Below are 22,072 nucleotides of genomic sequence, written 5' to 3'. Positions count from 1 at the left end.
CAAATTTTCTGTTGCCAAATCTTTTAATTTTATTTCGCAAATATCTCAAGTTTTATTTCTTCTTTTCAGAACAGAACCTTTAGCTTCCAAAAATTTCGCTGCAAGAGTGTGCTATAGTAGCTGATCAATCGTATATGAAAAATGAAAGTAGTGTAAAGGGTTAACACGTTCCACGCCATGTGCAAGTAGGTATATACTACCAATGATGCACGATAGTTTTTACAAATAGAACTTCCAATAAGCAAAACAGAATACATTTAGAAAAATATATTAAAGTGACATTTTTCTCTAACCAAATGTTCGTCTTACGAAGGAGAAAAAAAAGAAATGTCAAACCTTCTAAACTGTTGCGAGCTAGTAAAAATTAGAAACACTTATCTTTTAACACATTCACAAGGTACAACCTACCGCTATTACAGCTGCGTGTAGCGTGAATTGAACGAAGATAGATTTACTTAGCGCTACAGGTGCATTTACCTCGAAATCTCCGTTACAATTCAAGAAACGTGTCCTCGTAAAATGACAACATTTAAAGTGACAATGTTCCTTCCAAATTTCAACGAATATCGTACAAATGCTTCTTTCGCAACTCCGAAAAAACAAAGAAACAACGACAAATGTACATTGTAGATTTAAATAAAAAGAACAGTTTAGAACGGTTAGAATCTCCCAAAAAAAAAAAAGACAAAAAAGGAAATGTGTGGTAATGTATCTTCGCTTAAGTCCGTTTTCTATTATTGTGCTGGTAATGTAAGTATGTACCACTAACGTGCCTGGGATTCCTTCGCAAGAACACCACAAACAGAAACGACTCAAAAGACACGAAATAATCACGGGTGAAATCTGTTTCGCCTGGTAAAGAAGAGAACAGCGTGTAAGAAATGACGTTTCCACACGAAACTTACCCACTATCAGATGATTCGTCCCCATGATTTTCCGCGATGGTTTCCTCTTCACTTCCGGTCCAGCTTCATTCCGCGTCACGAGCTTACCCCTACAGTAGGAATGCACGCTTCACACGATTCGCGTAGTTGCATTCGCCCGTTAGGCGATCGACTGTAAAGAGAAAATAAAATTCAAAGCCTCGACGTACCACACTTATCTACCGTTAACCAGTGACCGCTTCTAATTACGAGAGACAAAGTGTATTAGTGCTGAAATAGAATCGTCTGTTTTAGAAAATCGATACTTCACACGGAACCTACGCGTTCCACGAGGAAAACGAATTAATAAATTCCATCGTGTCATCCCGCAAGTTCGTGCTCCAAGTGACGAATATTTGAACGAAAATCCGAGGAAATTGGAAAATTTTAAAAATACAGAAAAAGTTGCGAAACGAGGAGAAGATGTTTTTATATTAGAAATATCGATCTAAATTGTGAAATTCGACACGAACTTCTGGGATGAAATTAGAAATACTCTAAAATTCATTACCACGTAAATACACAATCTGATTTGTCTAAAATAACGAATGAACTGCTGATTAATTCGTCTAGTGTGTAAAAGAAAAATACAAAATATGTCAAGAAGGCAGAGAGAACGGAGGCTTAATGAAAAGAAAAGCAAGCAGCAGGCATGTGTAAGTAAGATAACAAGCAAGAAAGGGCCGCTCGGAGAAATGCATGAAAAAATTGGAGTGGACTCGCGGTGAAAAAGTCGTACACAACAAGAATCATGCTGCGAAGTGAAAATAACGAGTTCAGCCATCGTTCGCAACAAACTTCACATCACGCTCAAATTTGTCACAACAATCTAAACCTATTAAAAAATCAAGTTTACATTTAATTTCTCGATTCGGCAATTTTCTCGGATTACACGATCCTCGACGTGGTAAACAGAAAAGTTGAACGCGGAGGAGCGGTGGTCTCCGACAAATTCCAGTAATTAAAAAATCGGGTCGGTGTATTTTGGTTTTCACGCAATCTTGCGGCAAACAACACTGCGGCACACAAGCGAGCCAACAAAATACCGCATCTACCCTTTCTACGATTCTTGTAGCCTTGCCTAAACGATGTTACATTAAGCATCCTTCTTGCGCACACACAGATCTTACGATTCTCGAGAGTATCGACAAGCTTTCGCTTTCGCGCTATAATTTCGAAGAGAGACGCGAAACAACCGAGGATATGATCGTGCGAAAATTCGATTCGCGAGATAACCGTTCCGATAGAGAGTTAAACTTGATTTCGTAACAAATCTGCTTAAATGGAACGCCGATGTTCCTGGAACAATCGACACTTCGCGTATTTCTTCTTTATGTAACGTCCATTCGACGAACGAAGTACGTGTGTTGTCCGTTAAACACTACAATGACGAGGTACACTTGACGAAAGAAACGCTACTTTAACCGTCTAATCCGTTAAAAGGGATTATCACTCCGCCTTCCGCGCTATGGTTTCCGGTCGATTGTTTGTTTGAAGGGTCATTTATTCTAATACTTCGACCAGGCTTCGTTCTAACCTTCCACGTTGAATATCACGGCGAAAAGAAAGATGCCCGTCGTTACCAAAGCTGTGGACCGGAACAGCTTTGAAATTAACGCTCGATTGGGGAAAGAAAGAAAAACAAGAGTGTGGAGCGACGAGGAAACGAGAAGCTTTAATCGAATCACTCCGCGTCTTCTAATTTGCAATTCATTCCCAGCTAGACGAAAAGAATATAGATAAAGCGGTGATCGTTGTGAAACAACGATCGAGAAAAAGTGTAACACAGAGGAGAAAGGTAAACCACTCGAGGCGGGTAAGTAGTCCTCGGTGTTCTCTGCTGAAACAACAGGCGGCGTATCAAAGCGCATAAATAACAACGTTCAACGAGCCTGATTACCTACTTCATGGAACAATGCGTCGTTAAAGTCTCATATCTTCGAAAATTCTCCCAGTGCATGCTTGAAATAATTCGATAACGCGATGTATATCGATCTACGTGACACTGAAAGTGTACACCTTTGCTAAATAGGAAGTGTACTTGTGACAAAAAGAAACAGCTGCTTAGGGTGCAAAATACAAGCTAGAAAACAAGTATGTCTCAACTAACGCAATACTAGATTTACCTCTGTTATAGACCGACGAAATTTTCTCTTGATCCCTTTTCACACGGACAGAAAGGAAACTCTTTTTTCACGAAGGACTACGTGTATACACACATACGCGCACACAACGAGAGACAGCGACTTGCCAAGTGAGTCGTAACGCTTGATCTAAGGTTTCGCAGGATTTACAAAGTGTCCGCTACGAGGACAGACGATCGTCATCCCGATCTGAATCGTGTCTTCTGTGACAGTGTCGCAAACTCATCTTCCTGCCAGACACATCGAAAGAGGAGCAGCGCAGCCTCCTCCCCTCGATCTTACGTCACTTCTAGGAGATCTCTCTCGAACGATCACCGGTCCCGACGATCCTGAAATAATTTCAAGCGAAAAGATTCGACGTTTCTGACGGAATCGTTGTGGAATCGGATCCAGAGACTACTTGGCAAATAGTGTCGCGCGACGTCGCGTTAATTTCGTTTTCCAGGAAACCGTGGCTGTTAGATACGGTGAAAGACGAGCCGGATCGGAAGTCCGCAATCTGTGCGAATTGAATGTGACATTCGAAACGTTGCTAGATTGTCACGTTTAACAAGGTGGTTGAAAGGACGCGTTTAACGAACAGAGAACGTCGATTGAATCGACCGAGAGGGGAGAAAAATTCTAACTCTTTTTTTATTTACCGTTCTCGATGAAAAAAATCCTAGAAAAGGTAGAAAAATTGTCTGTTCGGAGGAAAGTCGCACACGAGGTTTGTATAAGAAGAAGAAAATGAAAAAAGGAAGAAGAAGGCGAACATAGGGCAAGTGGTTTGTGTCTGTACTTTCGATAATAAAATAAAAACGAGTCTTGTCTTCGAATGTGTTTGCACAACTTGAATGCCCCGGTGGCACATAATTTCGTGCAATGCCTCGAATCTCTTTCTCTACATGCAACCAAGCAATTGATCGACAGGACAATGTGTATGTGTATGTGAGGATCGGTTAAACGGCTCGCTGTCGCGTACGTAAATGTTTGCATGAAGGAAGATGAAATGGCCACTTGATGTACGAGATGGAAAATAGTGGTGAAAAAAAACCGTGCAAGGTATTATAGTGCGCAGCGGCGGGCATTGCATGCAAATTTTTTAAATTCACTCGACTGTGAAAAAAAAAAAAAACAGGATCGTCTGAGGGATGAAAGAAAAATTTGGATAAAAACCGTTCCAACTTTTTGCTTACTCGCTCAGGTGAAAATTGATAAACTTCTACGCTACGATAACAATATCGGTTTCGTTCAAATAAACATTTTAGACATGAATAACTTGTCTTTAGACTGAACTGTGTCGATAATGTTTAAAATATAAACACCTGTTGCTCAAGTTTGGCGTGCGAAATCGTGTATGAATTTCGAAACTAGCACTGACTAATTAATTTTCATATTTCCCAAGTCAACAATTGATATAGAAGAATAGAAAGAAATATTTAAAGATATTTTCTGCGTGAAAATTTTTTTCAAGTGAAAAATGAACGATTGAAAAATAATAATTTGAACAGAATTTTGGAGCACCGTTGAACTTTAAACTTGGATTTTTGTAGGTTTCCATTCTCTTTCACTGGCTTCAGTATCCGCAGCGTAGAAGTATTACCACGTAGGCGTGAAATTATTATTTACATATAAAACAGCGAAGCGAGGTTTTTTTTTTACACAAACTTACGTGAACAACGTTTCACTGAACAATAATCCAACACTGCGTAAAATGTGAAGCAAAATTACAGGCGAAAGATTGAATCTATTCTAGACAAATTAATACGTTTCAGTAGATAAGGGCAGACACTTCCATTCACAGGAAAAAATCGCGTTCGTTGCATGCCTGACACTTATTCCACGTACAACGATAAGACTGCACCAGAGAGGCGAACTTGCTACAAGATATTCGTCGCGTTTTCGTCAAATACATCGCTACGAGATGCAACAATTATTTCTGCAGCGCCCCTCGAGCAACGAAGAAAGAAAGGAAAGATGCGCGAGGACAGAGTAACGAACCAATTACAACGTGGGAGAAAGGTTACTACAAGTGGAAACCGCGTGAATTAATATTAATTAGAACCAGACAGGAAAAACCAGATGGTCTGTCATCGAGTTTCAGAAACACGGACTTTGAACGTTCCTGATGTCACACAAACATATTCGTACGAATTTACAATTTCACAAAATTTATACTGTTCACTGAAAATTACTTATGCACTCGACGTCACGAGAAAAAGAAAATAAAAAGAAAAACAGCATCCCTCGATAAGATACTTTTTTCTTTTCCTTTTCCAACTGTTCGTTTTATGCCCTTGTCAATATACGTACACAACTGATAAGAAGATCCGGAATACTCAACCATTGAAATAAACCGGAAACTCGATGGAGAAGAAGAAGAAGAAGAAGAAGAAGAAGAAGAAGAAGAAGAAGAAGAAGAAGAAGAAGAAGAAGAAGAAGAAGAAGAAGAAGAAGAAGAAGAAGAAGAAGAAGAAGAAGAAGAAGAAGAAGAAGAAGAAGAAGAAGAAGGAGATGAGGCACACTAAATTCCAACCCTTCCGGCAATTCGTTACAAGATCACCGTCACTGTCGTCGATTAAATCAGTGTGTTCCTAGCCGATTTAAATGATCACTGCACCACGCCAAGCATGGCGGTGGACGATTCCACGTAAGGAAGGACGCTGCGGTGTAAGCAGGTGCAGTGGTTGCGACTACGCTAGCGCGTTTAAGCGTCGTTGAGCGTCGCGGCGCGGTTCGTGAAGCGCCACCCGAGTCGCGCAATCGGATAGAGACGAAGTGCGGATCCAGGTCGATCAATATGACGGGTCAGCAGTCGTTGCTTCGTGCTCGGGTTGCGGCAAGTACGCTGAACAACCGATGAGAGAAACACAGAGAGAGGAAGAACAGAGAGGGAGGGACCACGTTTGCGCCGTGGAGTTTCGCCTCGAGCGTTTCATTTCCGTTAAACGCACACGTGCTGTCCCACGCATCTCCAGATCCGTTCAATCTCTGGATCCTTTAAGTTTCACAGGATAGAATTATATTTCTATTACTGTAATTCGTCGTTTCAGTCCTTTTTATTAGAAAGAAGAGTTTATCGTCGATAGGATTATTTTGGACGTTTTATGAAAGTAAAAGTTTATTTCGAAAAGTGTTGGTAATTATTAAATGTAGGAGCTGTTCACAGAAATGTGGAAATTAGAGAGGTTTTACGTGTTATTTATTCGTAGAGTTGGTAAATTTTTGTGTAAATTGTATTCGTAAGATTATGTACCGAGTGGTGAGACGTTATGTGATAAATAATTTTGTCACTCCCAACGTTATCGATGCAGCTTAGACACAGAGTGAGTATAGTTTACTCTGTATTTCAGTTTTCTAATAATATTTCTTTTCTTCACTGGTATTGTGAAAACCGTTTGGTAAATTGTAGTGTTCAAATGTTCGGGTGTAGTGGAAATTGCTGCAAGGATATAAAGTACACCACGATATAAAAAAAGGAAAGGTGAATAAAAAGTTGAATATTAAAAAATATGTAAAATACAATTAAACATAAATTTACTGTTGTTGATAAGAAGGAATAAAAGTAATGCAAGTTAACATTAATTTGCAATACACACTTGGGGCCAAATATCATACGAGAAACAAGTCTGGTATATATAAATATGTACTATAATACTTACCAATAATAGGAATTGTTCATATGATAAACTACTATTCTTAATATATAACAGTTAGTACCGATTTAATAACAAATATAGTATATTTCTAGTGTAATGTGTACCGCCGGTAAGTATTTTTTAACAATGAATATACTGCGTCTCACCTATAATGGTAACAACAGTTAAAGTGACCTCTATCATGTTCTATACGTAGAATAGTACAACTAGGCACCTTGATCAATTATACTCTTATAGTTATAGAATATTTTTAAATTTGCGTATGCATCCGTACTTACATACAATTGTAGTACATTTAATACTTTAGTGTGAATTATTATTGCAAGAGGTTATTTTAATTTTAATTTTTGCGATTCTGGATGTCCGTGGAAAGTATTCGTATTCAAAACACTGAGTGGAATATTTATGCAACTTGTCATTCTCCTATATTTAGAAAGCATAAATTAAGAGTTATAAAAGCTTATAGTTATAAATTTATAAAATAAAAAATCAAACGATTAATATTTTTTTATACATAATCAAATATTTTCTGACAATTGAAATTTAATTTGCACTAAAAAGTGAAGTATAAATTACATAAATATTTATTGATCTTTAGTATCGACGTAAGATAACTTTATTCAAATTTTATCGGTAAGAAGGAAAGAGACGCTGCAACAATAAATTCATGGAGGCGCTCCACCTCGAAGATATAGACGGTGATTTCAGGTAGTAACAACTTAAAGCTGTCAGAGTGATTTTGGCATTCCGTTAAATGTGGATGAAACAACAATAATACAGTTTGTGATGTGTTTGTAAGACCAGTGAAAACAATTGTGATTACAAATAGTATTATTACAGAAGCAAACGAAGCTTGCAATACTAATATGTCTTCCCTCCAAAAGTCGATTTTAAAATCAAAACTACCACCGTCAGGTGTCAATGTTGGAATGAGTGCTAGGTTAGTGTATTGTAAATTATATATATTTAAAATATTGAATGAAATCTTAGTAAAATTGAACTTTTCATAAATGCAATTTAATAATAGGAGTTTTTTCGTATAGATTTAACGGAAAACATTGGAATTCACTAGCATTAACATTTTTATCTTTCTAATCAATAGGGTTAGCAAATCAAAGGGATTTCAGCGTAAAAGAGACTATGAACCAGTTCAGTGGATTCCATATTTTGATCATTCCAAGAAAGTGAATATAGGAGATGATAAATTTCATATTTATACTAAGGGTACAAAAGGACCTACATTAGTATTGCTACATGGGGGTGGTTACAGTGCATTAACTTGGGCAGAGTTCACTGTAGGTATTAACTATTAAATGTATGAAATGCAGAATAATTTGCACATTTTGCATGTTTTAGAAATCAATCATGGAAGAAAACTTGTCTACAGATATTTTAGCAGAGTGAGTAAAATTTTTAATTCGGTACAAGAATAAATTGTACAATGTACATTACATTTTGATTGTTTCATTTGGTTATTAGAGATGTTGCGGCAATTGTTAGAGAAACAACAGAAGATGATCCGATAATCCTTGTGGGTCACAGTATGGGTGGTGCAGTAGCTGTTAGAGCTGCTCCATTAATTCGGAATTTGTATGGATTAGGAGTTATTGATGTTGTTGAAGGAACAGCTATGGATGCATTAGCATCTATGCAAAGCTTTCTAAGATCTCGGCCATCTAGTTTTAGCTCTATTTCTCAAGCTGTGGAGTGGTGGTTAGTATTTATATTTTACATTTTAAGAAAGATATAAATTACATCTTCCTTGTGACTTTTGTGTAAATCTTTTTAGTCAACAAAACTTGCTATTCTAAGTACATTGTTCAGAAGGAAGGCATATTTTTGGCTGATCCTGTACAAACTAAAATGTTATTTACCCCTTTAATATATTACATATTTGTGTTGTATAATCAAAACGAGATTTTATAGAAGAATGTCTCTAATTATCCACATTTTAGTGTACGAAGTGGCCAAATCCGTAACATACAATCAGCTAAGGTGTCAGTTCCTGGACAAATAAAAAAGTTAGTATTTATGTGCATATCACATTCATATCTTATTTTTTCTGTGGTACTATGTATATATTTTGTATTGCTCTAGCATCGAAACCAACAAATTAGCCACTCATGATATCGATTCTCTATCGCAAACAACATGCGAGTGTAATACAGAAACTAAGGTTTCGCGTGAAGATGTTATTCAAGAAGAGGAACCTGTAAATATGCTACCGCCACCTCCCCCTACCACTGCCACTGCTACTAAAAAATATGTTTGGAGAATAGACTTATCCAAGACTGAAAAGTATTGGCATGGATGGTTTAATGGTTTGTCAACTGCATTCTTAAATGTACCGGCTCCAAAGGTATTACTGCTTGCTGGTGTCGATAGATTAGATCGGGAACTTACGGTTGGTCAAATGCAAGGTACGATTCAAATTTACATTCAAATTTATGCCAAATATTATATATTTTTTCTTTGTTTTTTCAGGTAAATTTCAAATGCAAGTACTACCTGCATGTGGACATGCAGTACATGAAGATGTTCCAGATAAAGTTGCAGAAGCAATTGCTACTTTTATGGTTAGACACAAATTTGCAGAACCAGCATCTGATTTTCCGCGGTAATTTTAATTTATAAAAATTTAGATTAAATGTACAACGTATAACATGCATTTTTATATTGATCTATTATTTCTTTATATGTGTTTCAGAACATTTCCTGCTTGTTAGGGTTACATGAAAAGGTACAATGGGTAATTTTGTTAAGTAATATGATTACGAAACATTCAATGGATTAGTTAAAATGAGTATCCTATTTATTTAAAAAAGATATGTTCACAAAATATATATGAATACATGTAAATAAAGTATTATCTCGACAAGAAAAATAAATCTGTTCGACATGAAAAATGTATTTGTTAAAAATAAATTTAAGTATGTTTATACAAAAGACGTAGGTATAAATATGTACAAATTTACGATAGTACTCGCAACGTATCAAATTCGGGTACAAATATTGCTATGTCCATATTGAAACGTTGTGTCTATAAATATACAATTATAGACAAAAATAATGCTGCTTTTATAATACCGTAACATTCATAAATTCAGTTTTTGATTTAAGATTTTTAATTAAAATATTTCACTTTGTTTTGAAAATTTCGTATTTGAGCACGTGCACAATCGCACCATTAATCAAATCCGAGACCCGTTAAATGTTTTATGACAACACATGGAGTTCCTGCACGTCCAGCATTTAACGGAGCAACCTTAAAATATATTATTTTGCAGTACAAATATCTGTAACATTTCCTTAAATATTTTAGTATTAAATAACATTTTATATAAATTTATCCTTACTGCTTCCCATTCGTTAAGATGAGGATCATATGCTTCAACAAGTGTGAGATATTGTTGACCATCATATCCCCCTACTGCCATAAGTCTATCACCAAGCACACAAACACCAACTGCATCCCTTGGAACACTCATTGGTGCTACCATAGTCCATGTGTCTGTCTTCGGATCATACCTAATAATTATTAACACTTATGTATACATTGAACCATTATGTAGTCCTCAGATATGTATTACCTTTCAACACAATCGAATCTACTAGCATTAGGATTACTGGAAGGTGCATCGTGACCACCTAATGCATAAAGACATCCATTTACCACACCTACACCCACACCACCACGTCGTTTTGACATTGGTGCACATGGTGTCCACTTATTTGTATGTGGATCATAACATTCTACAGTGTTTAGACATGAACTTATATCCCTTCCACCTACAGCATACAATCTAAAAATACACGCATATTACACAGCATAATAATGTAATTCTGTGTATCAGTTACTTGGAGACTTACTTATCATTTAATACAGCAACACCAACTGTAGACCTTTGTATAGACATAGTAGAAACTGGACCCCACTGACGTGTTGCTGGATCCCACCTTTCTACAGTATCCAGAAAACTCCAACCATCATGACCACCAACTGCATACAATGGTCCCCCTAATACAGCTACACCTAATCCATGGCGATGAACATTCATAGGTGATAGTGTACTCCAAGTGAAAGTTGAAAAATCAAAACATTCTACTGTATTTAATGTTTTTAATCCATCCCTTCCACCAGCAACTATTAACTTTCTATCAACAATAGCAGCACCAAATTGAAGTCTTCTACCACTCATGGTAGAGATTGATTTCCAAGAATTATCACGTAGCGAAAATGCATCTATAGATGTAGCACCTAATAAAAGTAGTAACAAAATAATGAAATACCTATTTTATTATTTGCCTTTAATTCGTTTACCCTTAGTAGCATCCATTCCCCCAACTCCTAACATATGACCCACTGTGGCTTTCCTAGGTTTTGTACGTCCTGACTGAAGTAATGGTCTACGTTCAGGTAAGAGATGATATTTCAATGCCTCCATTACTAACTCCTGTGCCATTCTTTGATCTTTGAACATTTCATTACTCTCAATATTATCTGCTATAAACTGTGTAAATTCAACAGAGATGATTACTCAAGTTATTGCATAGTTTCTGTGACAGTAGAAGATTATTTTACTCACTGCAGGAGACAATAGAGGTAACTTTACAAGACTTAATAACTTGCTTGCATCTTTTCGTCTATTTTCTGGATCATGTTCCAACCATGTCATAAGTGCCTGAAGTTAATAGTAACAGTAATAGGTCTTCTACCACTTCAAGCCTTGAGTTTAATGAGATATAGTCATTGAAATTGAAAGTTAAATTGACAATATTCTCTCTATAAATAGATGACATAAATTCTTACATGAAAAATAGTTTCTTCTGAAGGAACATTGAGGTCCTCAGATTCTAAAAGTTTGGCAACTTCATTGGCAGATAACAATAAAAATTCTTGATTTTTTGTAACTTCCATAAAATATTTTGTTGTATATGCATTAGCATGATCTAATAAATCTGTACAACCCTGTGTATCGGCAAACATTCTTATCCCTATGCAATTACTTGGATGAAGTTGTTTTCGAAGAAATTGGCCACAAGCCTTAACAACTGGATTCAATTGTAGCAAACATGCTGTGGCTAAAAGAGTTTCTACACTATCTTCCCTTAATTCTATGCAACCTATGTTTAGAAACATACAAATGATTGTATGTAAAATTGATTTTTTACAATAATTTCTCAAGTATCTAAATTATACCTGTGTAACAATAACAGACCAAAGCCCATAATGCATCCCCATCTACACCCTTTAATTCAACTTCATCTTGTGCAGATTCTCTTAAAGAACTAGTAAACATGGCGGCAAAATATTCTGAACCTGCACTGAGTACTAAACGATGTGCTGGAAAACGTCTTTTACCTAAATAAGTAATCAGAAGAATAGATGAATCTTTTAATCCCTTAAATAATATTATACCTTTTGTTTTAAATCAAGTTCAGATGACTCATTGCAGACAATGAGCTACAAATGTCACTTTGAAGACAAAGAAATTTGTTTGCAACACTACATACCTGCAATTAATATGACATCTGTCAATTGTTGATCATGTAAATATTTTTCCATAACTTTAAGACTGTTTTCCGCATGCTTTGTCACACGAAAATTTTCATCTTGCGAAACAGAAATACTCGAAACCATGCTTGAAATACTGTGTTCACTGGCAGACGCTTCTTTGTTCGAGAACAGAAATTCAAGCTCGCCTTTGTTCAATCCCGCTCCGGTATGACTTATTCTCGACATTTTCCCGCAAAAAGGTTTGACAGTTACTTTCGTAATAATTTTACGTTTAATTTCCACAAGGCACTTTATTTCGAGAAAGTAGTTTAATTTTTACGCAGTGAACAGTCTTCTGTGCACTCAAGCTTGACGGCAGCAGAGTATTGATGCCGCGCTTCACCTTGACAGTCGAGATGTGAAACTGGATGTAAACAGTGAATCGCGTTTAGGTACGGTCAGTGACCAGCTCTGCTCATTTCTTGGGTCAGTGCTCCCTGTTCACTAGATTTGTACATGAGGTGAATATAAACTCTATTGAAACTGTAATAAATGATTCACTTATGGTTAAAAGTACCATCGATCATATATTTATATTGCTTGCAAAAGAATTAGACAGAAAAGTACGTCCTTTTTTTTTATTAATAAAGATAGCATGGAAGTAACTGGATTCCTTTCATAATAAAAAAAAATCAAGGAAAAATTATGCTGATATATATGAAAATGTTACTGCGATTTATTTCTGCGTTAAGAATCTGATAACAATGTTACCAACGTGGTCTGTAAATGCTTTCTATAGACAATTATTAGATGTAAGTTGTAGGTTATAAGGTTCCAGCATGTTGCTTGCTTGTTGGTGTATATGTATGTGCATTTGAAAGTGCACATTGCACACGTATGACTCATCGAAAACGTAAACAGTTCGTGCAATGATTCATTTGTGTTAATGTAACTAAGGAGAAACTTTATAAAAGAGAAAATATTAAATGTTAGTTTAAAAAATTACAATTTTATTATATTCCATTGTAAATATACTATAAATATATTTCTTTGGGTAACACTTTTTTTTTGTTCTGTTTGTTTGTTTTAACTAAAACGCATTCCATGATTTCGTAAATTATATATGAATATCAAGACATCGTGTACAGTGTAGTTGATCTGTTTTGTTAAGATTACTATTCTATATTTTATTACATTTTTAATAGAGATATCTTCTTATTTGTAACTACCTATATGTCGAATTCATTACGTCCGATTTTTTTTGAAAATAATAATTACAGACCCGTGTATATACAAAACTGTGCATCATATACTTGCTTTATGACTTTTGGCATTTTACAGTTTTATTTATACATGTAAATACTCCTTGATAAGAAAAGGTACGTGTTAGTCTTACATGTAAATACTTTGCACTATTAAACTTTTCGGCAGAAACGTTACATTTTTACAATTATTTTTAGTATATTAATACTTTATACCTCATACTATATAAATAACAACGACGTCGTTACCATTATTATTACGTATGTCTCGTTCCTAAATGCGGAAACATTTTTCCGTAAAATATTTTACTTTACATTAACGAAGTTAAAACGAATTATTTAGCAGTATGTATTATCATTTACATAAGATATAAAAATGCTAGTATTCTACTGCAGCCTTAAAACGAAAAACAAATGGAACGCACTGATTTCATAGAAAATACTTTACATGACAAAATTCTCATTGTAATATCGAGTATTTGCTGTGGAGCCATAATATTTATATAATACATTATTGTTCTTTAACGCACTATATACAGACTGCTGTCCCACACGTTTGGTCCGATTTCGTTGAGAATTCTGTACTTGAACCTGAGACTGACCCGTAAAAGGGACTTTTCCGACAACAACAAAAGCGATCCAAAAGCATTGATAAATCGCTTTTCTCAGAATCGTCTCTATAGAGACCACTGGACGCTTTGTCTGTGCAAGCCGCGATAAAAGTTTGCAAATCGTTTTTCGGGAAACCATCGCGGTAATAAACTTTGATTGTATCGTAAGCGTCCATTATCACAGAAATGAATAAACTTAAAACCACGTATATGTATAATGAAATGAACGAGTATAAATAGATTCTAGAGTACCACCATAACATCGGTGATTCGAACGATGTCATGGAAAATGTAGCGAACATGTCGTCTCCGTTTATAAGAGCGAACAGACATTCAGAAGTTGAAGCGAGAGATGTGAATTTCATATGATACGGGCCTAAAATTAACCAGCCACAGAACGTGAAACCAGCATAAATGAGAATGGCACATATTAAAAATCGTGCTACTTTAGGAGCAGCTTTTTTCAACGTTAGAATCACCACGTTGTACGTTTTAAAGAAACCAAGGTATCGTAATACACCGAACCAAACGAGCAAATTTCCGGTACCAAGAAATATACTGCACACATTCCAGTAGTCAGTACCAAATTGTTTTCGTTCAATTTTTTCTTTTAAAGCTGAGCCAATAATAATTAAGAGATCATTTACAATAATCATAACATACCACAAATTTAAAAACTCTAATCTTCCTTCAAAACTCAATGTTTTACCATATGTTTTCATAAAGAAATTCATCGTTTCGTATTTCAGTAATTGCGCTCTGTATATAGCTCTTGAACATAAACTAAGAGATAGAGTACAAATAAAAATGACAAGTAAATTGAGTAAAGTCCTTAATGTTGATTCAATGCGATTATTTGTTACGTAACGCGTATCGCCTTTACATTGCAACCTTACAGGTTTGGCGTCTAATGAAAGCAACATTTGTCCATCAAAATCGCGATTATCGAAATTAATTGTTATATTAAACTGATAACAATCAGGTGGAGTCATAGGTCCTGCAGCTTTTAAATTAACAGTTTTCAAAGCAAACTTTAAATGAGCCCTAACAAGGGCCGAAAAATTTATATTAATCTGATTTTCGCGCAATAAGCGTTTCGACGTATCCATTAAGTTGTAAGATTCAGTGGTTATATTTATACAAACTTCTATGATTTCTTTATCAAAGACATAACTTTCATTAAAACCAAATATAATACCTTCTTTATAGTGATATAAGCATAAAACAACAGTATCTACTGAGTTGTCTTCTGCAGTATACGAGTAAGATCCAATTGCATTACTAAGATTATAATAACCATCTAAGGCATAATCAATTGTACGATAGAAATCATCTTTTTTATAAATTGCCAAAGGACCTGTTGCTGGTGGATAAAGTGCAACCTGAAAGTAAAAATCATAAAACATATCACCATTTTTTTGTGTTCATTATTATATTTAAATATGAATTATTATACGTATATCATTTAAAATAAATAATTACTGAATAATACATTACCTCCTGAGTAGCATCCCATCCTTTGAGAAACAGATGTGAGAAAGCAATTCGATTATCCCAAGCATAATTTACATGCATATAGTTGTTATGTGCAAATAAACACAGTTGTACAGTGACCAGCACAATTTTAATGACTTGAACAGCAAATTTATACGGCAAGCGACGTTTCGCTTGCCATTTTTCAATAGGATTCATGAAGAAAAACTTTAATTTTCTGCGCATCTTCCCCTCAGTGAACAGTGTCATATTATAAGCAGATTGTTCTTCTACAGTTAATCGTCGATGACTACAAACAGAAGAAAATTTCACCAGATATTACAAATTATTTCACAATTTTAACTACAATATACAACTACAAATATTATTCAAATGTTTCAATGTTACTTCTACAGTTGATAGTTTTAATCCAACTGAGTTGACACATTATCCACTTGATAATAGTATTACTTTTTATGCATGAACAAAGAATATTAAAAAGTACATTTACTAGCTTATCATACCAAACATGTGATTATTTGTACAATACAGATTATTGGAAAGCACATAGCTCATAAAGTATTTTACTATTTGTTTTATCTGAAGTAGTTTTAACATGTACTTTGTCTTGTTCATGACAATGCACAAGATTAGAAAATAAATAAAAATTTTATTACCACCAATTGAATTGAATCCATGAAAAATAACGTTCCAAAAGATTTCAACGATGTATCAGAAAGATACGATACCGCGTGCAGCATTCCACTATTAACGATGCACCAGTTAACAAAGAAAGACAGTGACATAAGGACGATATTAATATCTAATACCGATTAAAGATCAATCGAGAAGAGACGAAAGACAATTAAACGACGAATATCAATAACTAGTTCGATCAAGGACGGTTAGTATAAACAACGTGATAAACTTACGAACCTTGGACTGACCATATTTTCGTTCAACAATTCATTTTCTCTAGCTAGCTCGTCATCGCTGTCGGGTCCATTACTCCACGTATGGTTCGTGAGAATATTACCTCTGGATTCATCCCTTGTGTTTTTTGTCTGTGACGCTGACATTTTTCGCGGATCGTTTCTTAGGAAGATAGTCGGACAGTTTAAATTGTTAATTCAAAGTGATTTATCCCGCGGAATTGTCGTCCCAGTTTCCGACGGACGATGAAAAGACGAGTTGTTCACATACGTTGATCTGCGTAGTAACACAAGAAAGATTACAAAGTGACATCAGTTTCTACCACGTAACCGTGTTCTGTACGAGAGGGAGATGGCAACTAATGCAACGTACTGGTTCGTAAAATGCAGTGGAAAGTAATTGCAACGATCGCACGCTGCTAACCGCGGCCATCGCAGGCCATCCAATTCATGTATCCAGCTTAACTGATCGGTGCGCTACATCGGCCATTCGTGAAACCAGCTGATCGAGAAGTGGGGACAAGCAGTGGGGAACGCGCTAATTGTTCGATGATCAAATAAAAATATACACTCATAAATATTTGACGTCATTGCTTCTAAATACGTTTGTTCCCAGCTTTTATCTCGTGAAAATGTGAAACAGTGTGTATATATGTGACAGGAAATGCGCACATAGAAGCTCTCGAGGTTGGCAGCTCTTTACTGATAATTACGTTTAACTGTATCAACAGATCGCATCGTTTTGTCTATCGTTATATGTACTATGCACGAGTCACACAAACGATCGAACTATCATAAATATCTCTAAACATATATAACGACAAACGGTTGTCTTTCAAATAAACGTATAACCTCAACACGTACGCATTTACGTCGAATTTAGGTTCACAGCGAGAGGGATGCTGGGAAGGTATTTTCCCGCGTATTTCGTCGCGTCGCAACAATGGCGGAACTTCGAAACGTCAGAAACAGTGTGGGATCCTATAAATTACCAAAAGGCCGAGAAAACAGGAGGTTTTCGAAGTTGAAACGAGGAGAACGCAGAGGAGTAACTACAAGCGTCGTTCAAAGGTAGGTGTATAACACTATTTTCTACCTTTTTCACGCCACTCTGTCGTTACTCGTGAGCAAAGCGAACCGCGTAATATTTCGCCTACGCGAAATTCGAGGACAACGAAGCGTGATCGGCCGATGGAATTAAGCGTAATCAATTATCGAGAGATAATTGTGATAATAAGAAAAAGTGAAATTTCGTTGGGACGATAGCACGCGGACGATGGTCCGCGTGCAGTGATCGAATGACAAGGGGGTAGGTGCGCGCGTTTCTCCATTCGAGGATCGGCGCGCGTTGTCGGTGCACCTTCTGCGCCAGCGTATCGGTGCCTTGCAATACACACGAGCGGTGCGTCCTGCCGCGCGCGCCAACTGCCTAGGAGAGGAAGCGTAGCGACGGAGCCGAGCTAAGCTCGGCCTTCCTCGACCGACCGTAGGCGCAGTCTCTCATCGTCAGTCTTTCTCGTCCCCAGCTCCGAGAGAGCACGCTTTCGGGGTCAGAACTATCTTGGAGTGTGTCTACCTTGTCGCAACCCTCAACTATCCCTCGGTCACCGACCTGTCAACGTCGCTACCGTTCTCTCTCGCTGTTTACGCGATCCTTCTCACCGTGCTGTGTACAGTGTACTCTTGGGGAAAAGATTAAAAAGTGTTCTCTTCGCTGGGTGCAATCAGCCTCTCTCGACGTCTCGCGAGACGAGAATATAAACACAGTTGAGATTTTATTCCCTTTCTTTTTTCCCCTCCCCCTCGTTATATCTCGCGTTCTACATCCCTAGACACCTATTCCACTCTCGTTAATTCCCCGCGTGTTACTTACTCCCCCACCGTTCCACTCGAATCGGACCTTCGCGCGAGACGAGTATACAGAGAAAGAGAGGGAGAGAAGCGTCAGAAGCATGGTGGATCAACAGCAGACGGAGCAGCAACAGGAAGCCGTGCCAAGCGTGGTGGAGCTGAACGTGGGCGGTGTATTTTACACCACTGCGCTCACCACCCTCACTCGGGAAAGCGATTCTCATCTGGCCGCTTTGTTTTCGGGAAAAACGCCGGTAGAGAAGGATGCCAAGGGGAAATACTTCCTGGATCGTGACGGGGTACTCTTCCGTTACGTCCTCGATTTCCTGCGTAACCAAGCGTTGGTTCTGCCGGAAGGCTTTCGAGAGAAGGAGAGATTGAAGCAGGAGGCGAATTTTTACGGTCTGCCCGGCTTGGAACGTGCCATTCTCGAAAATGGCAAACCTTCCGGTTCCTTCACTTCCTCGGGGAAGAAAACACCCGGATACATAACACTCGGTTATCGCGGAAGCTTCGCGTTCGGCCGCGAAGGTCTGGCGGATGTGAAGTTCCGGAAGCTGTCGAGGATCCTTGTATGCGGCCGCGTCACACTATGCAGAGACGTATTCGGGGAGACGTTGAACGAGAGCCGTGATCCTGACCACGGTATCACTGACCGTTACACCTCCAGGTTCTTCCTCAAGCACAGCTCTATAGAGCAAGCTTTCGACATGCTTCAGGAGCATGGGTTTAAGCTGGCCGGTAGCTGCGGTTCCGGCACAGCCGGCGGCAACTCGGAACAATTGAAACCTGGAGTGGACTACGAGGAGAATCGTTGGAATCATTACAACGAGTTCGTCTTTATCCGTGATTAAATAGCAATTCCTCGTTCTTCCTTGGTCTGAATTAGATAAATCAAGTCGACTGTTATATCTGGTAATAGTCGGTGTCCTATCGACACACGATCCACGAGATTTCATTCCAAAAATCTCCGAATTTTCCTTTCTGTCGCCGATACAGAGAAGTTGGCTTCCTTCAAGATGTTCCCTCTTTACGAACTGAGATCGCAACCGGTAGGGTAAAATAAAAGGAAAAGAAACCAAAAAAAAGAGTAGATGAACTTTTTTCGTCGTAACACGAGCATTGTGTGCATGTACTATTGAAATTCATCGAGCTATACATAGAACGACAATGTCACGCATCTCTCTTTCAACGAAAAATATACTCTTCGCTCGTTTCTTTCTGGGTCTGGAAAGGTTGTCGACGAAAAGAGTCACGTAACGGTGTCGTTATCTGAACGAAGTTGCCTCGTTTGTCAAAAAAAAAAAAAAAAAAGAAAGAGACAGAAACAGCGAGAAGAGTCTTTGTCGTAATTTCGCGAGACTTGTGTTCTCCAACACGTGTACAACAGCGTGGTGTTAAACGTCGGTCGAAGACACTTCGTAGATGAAACAAAGCCGAGTTCATCTTGCTTAATTCAGCGGTTAATTGGCAGTGCTGGAAAGACCAAGAGGCAACAGAAACTTGAAAGGATGATCTTCGGATCTTTAGAGAAGTTTGTCTCACCGTTTTCGGACCAACGAAAGAGGAGCGTGAATATTTGATTCACCTGTGAGACAAAAGCTTCGACGACAAATATTCAGAAGATACGACGAAGAGATTGGACAATAGGAACGATCAACGTTTGATCGTCAGATTCGAAACAAGATCAAACGGAAATTCAAAAATTTGTTCATCTATATTTCATGATTGACCATCGTGATTGACCATGTTCACTCTCCGAATATTATATCATACTCTAGTCTCGATCGAAAAACCTTCACCACCGGAAATATCATCTGAAACTTCGTCGGTATCGAGGTTCAAAGACTCTCGTCGTCTAGGAAGAACCGGTGCAAAGTCTCGAAGAACCGAACGATGCTGCGTTTCGTCTGATTTTTCATCTTGCCATCGATGCGTACCGCGAGAAAAAAGAAAGGACGTCGAAACGATGTTAAAACTGGTATCGAAGCGGTAGAAGTATCAAGGATTAACAGGTTGCCTGATAGTACTCGAGCAACGCAACTCTCTATCAATACGTACCATTATCTCATCCGCCGCAGGAAGGAAAGAACGAAGATTCAACTTCAAACAACGCTGGTCGACTGTTCGAGGTTGAACTTGATATTGAACAGTTTGCTTGCGCCGCACTGGAACGAGCCTCGTGTGTACGTATCGTGAAATGTAGATTGTGTGTACGTACAAGCCAGCAACGGTGTTAAACACATGTCGAGCGAATATAGTGTATACAGAACGCCTCTCTTAAACACAATTCTTCGGTAGAGAGGTGACGACACTTGGTTACTTCGTTCTCGCGTGCATAAAATCGTAACGGTGTGTAAGTACGTACACAGGAACAGGTTCGTTCGATGTGTCGTCACGTTACGAAAGTGTAGATATTCTCTCTCTGGTGTGTCTTTGATCGCGTAGAAACTCCAATTCTTTTCCCCTCTTCTCGGTTGAAAATCGTCGAACGTGTCCGGAATCGTTCGATTAATTCACGCGGCGAGTAAGAAGTTGATCCTGAAGTTTTCGAACGAGAGGAGATCGGTATTCGCGTCGGTGACCGGCGGTGAAACTGAGCGAATCCGGCGGCGACGTATGCGACGGCAAGACGCGATTTCGATTATTTAGAACGTTTCAGTTCGTCCTCTTCACTCCGCGAAAACGAGCGATTTCTCTAGTTAAAGCGGACGGGACACAGGTTATAGGATACGTTGTCTCTTGTATCTTTATCGCGGTACGATTATCGTCGCTGTTCGATTTTCTTGTCTCGATTTCAAGAGGTTCTTGTAATATCTCCAGATACTTGATTCGGTTGAAAAAGAAGAAGGAAAAAGAAATCGTTTGACGTCTGTTCTCTGTAGAGTGAAAAAGTGTGTAGAGGTAGTAATCTCGGTGATAAGGTTAGCGAGAAGCGAATTCGTGGTAACGGTAAACAGAATGTTAAAGTGGATTGCGTAGTTTAGCCGGTACACAGATTTTTCGTCGAGATTCCCCCCTGTAACGCGGGCAATTTTTCAGGATGAACTGGCGCGATCGTGTCACGGTCGAATACATATGGTTCCGTTCAAGAAAATTCTAAAACGCTAAGAAGAGACCGGTGTGTATGCGCGTGTGCGTGCGTGCGTGTGCGTTTGGTCCGCGGGAAGAATTCACTCAGCTCGACTATCTCCGATGGCGTGTTCTTTATTTTTCATTTGAAAGTTAACGCGCCACGGATAAGAATTGATACAGTTTTCTCCGCGCGATCGTTTTTCCTCCTCCTCCACCCCTGCAAGCGAGACAATCTTATCACCGGCTCACGCGAGAACGTAAATTCCTTTCTTCCAACACACTAACTCTTATTAGATCTCGAATAGAATTATTTACGACGTCGCAGTTCCCCTTCGAATCGTTTACTCGCGGGCCCACGGTTATCGACGGACCGTTCCGTTCGAGACAGACAGCGGCCGCCGAATCGACTTGCAAAATAGGCAGCGGAGGAGAGAAGGTAACGGAGCAGCGTCGAATCGCAAATTCGAACATCTCGAAGTCAAATGTCTCTCTCTCTCTCTCTCTCTCTCTGTTCGAGAGTAGCAGAGAAGTGAATGATAATCGGATTCAGTTTCACGCTGTTAATTCATCGTCGATAGTCTCGGTCCTCTCTCCCTTCCAATCAAAATCACTCGTGGATCATTCGAATCCGTACTATGTATATACATACATAGGTCTGATATT

At 38.1% G+C, this 22,072-nt stretch overlaps 5 protein-coding genes across 9 annotated transcripts in view; 2 read left to right on the top strand and 3 right to left on the bottom strand.

The window, feature by feature from the left end:
* The window catches only part of LOC108576132 (protein quiver), a 9,301-nt gene extending 3,895 nt beyond the window's left edge, over positions 1–5,406 (bottom strand). The window contains exons 1-2 of one of the 2 annotated variants that reach the window (XM_017939064.1): positions 5,363–5,406; positions 906–1,056 (exon numbers count right to left, since the gene is read on the bottom strand). In XM_017939064.1, coding sequence (XP_017794553.1) covers positions 906–930 — 25 coding nt within the window. In that variant the 5' untranslated portion in view covers positions 931–1,056; positions 5,363–5,406. Of the gene's footprint in view, positions 1–905; positions 1,057–3,049; positions 3,128–5,362 lie in introns of those variants that run through there. The other variant, XM_017939063.1, reaches the window with a different exon arrangement.
* Positions 5,407–7,469: 2,063 nt separating this feature from the next.
* On the top strand, positions 7,470–9,434 carry LOC108576136 (protein phosphatase methylesterase 1). The gene is given in 8 exon segments (XM_017939070.1): positions 7,470–7,654; positions 7,817–8,080; positions 8,082–8,108; positions 8,188–8,421; positions 8,664–8,729; positions 8,806–9,128; positions 9,193–9,325; positions 9,416–9,434. Coding segments are annotated over 8 exon segments (1,146 nt in total). The 5' UTR covers positions 7,470–7,574.
* Positions 9,435–9,895: 461 nt separating this feature from the next.
* LOC108576135 (kelch-like protein 5) lies at positions 9,896–12,338 on the bottom strand. Its single transcript, XM_017939069.1, has 9 exons — positions 12,223–12,338; positions 11,909–12,070; positions 11,519–11,832; positions 11,295–11,390; positions 11,030–11,219; positions 10,579–10,966; positions 10,299–10,511; positions 10,065–10,236; positions 9,896–9,973 (listed from the first exon to the last, which is right to left on the bottom strand). Exons 1-9 carry the CDS (start codon positions 12,272–12,274, stop codon positions 9,896–9,898), a joined length of 1,665 nt encoding a protein of 554 aa, XP_017794558.1. The 5' UTR covers positions 12,275–12,338.
* A 1,533-nt stretch (positions 12,339–13,871) lies between these two features.
* On the bottom strand, positions 13,872–21,055 carry LOC108576152 (mucolipin-3-like). Of its 4 annotated transcripts, XM_017939094.1 has the most exons (5): positions 20,396–21,055; positions 16,857–17,021; positions 16,488–16,760; positions 15,576–15,861; positions 13,872–15,460 (listed from the first exon to the last, which is right to left on the bottom strand). In XM_017939094.1, exons 3-5 carry the CDS (start codon positions 16,628–16,630, stop codon positions 13,997–13,999), a joined length of 1,893 nt encoding a protein of 630 aa, XP_017794583.1. In that variant the 5' UTR covers positions 16,631–16,760; positions 16,857–17,021; positions 20,396–21,055; the 3' UTR covers positions 13,872–13,996. The 4 variants fall into 4 exon arrangements, with proteins under 4 accessions (XP_017794583.1, XP_017794586.1, XP_017794584.1 ...); XM_017939097.1 differs by lacking the exon at positions 16,857–17,021; XM_017939095.1 differs by lacking the exon at positions 20,396–21,055 and having other exon boundaries at positions 16,857–17,297.
* LOC108576154 (BTB/POZ domain-containing protein KCTD16) lies at positions 17,755–19,627 on the top strand. Its single transcript, XM_017939098.1, has one exon. It carries the CDS (start codon positions 18,436–18,438, stop codon positions 19,186–19,188), a length of 753 nt encoding a protein of 250 aa, XP_017794587.1. The 5' UTR covers positions 17,755–18,435; the 3' UTR covers positions 19,189–19,627.
* Positions 21,056–22,072: the final 1,017 nt, after the last annotated feature.

Source organism: Habropoda laboriosa, unplaced genomic scaffold, assembly GCF_001263275.1.
Source record: "Habropoda laboriosa isolate 0110345459 unplaced genomic scaffold, ASM126327v1 scaffold333, whole genome shotgun sequence".
NCBI classification, from domain to species: Eukaryota; Metazoa; Arthropoda; class Insecta; order Hymenoptera; family Apidae; genus Habropoda; species Habropoda laboriosa.
Note: the sequence above shows the minus strand (reverse complement) of the source record. Positions and strands in the feature narration are given on the sequence as shown.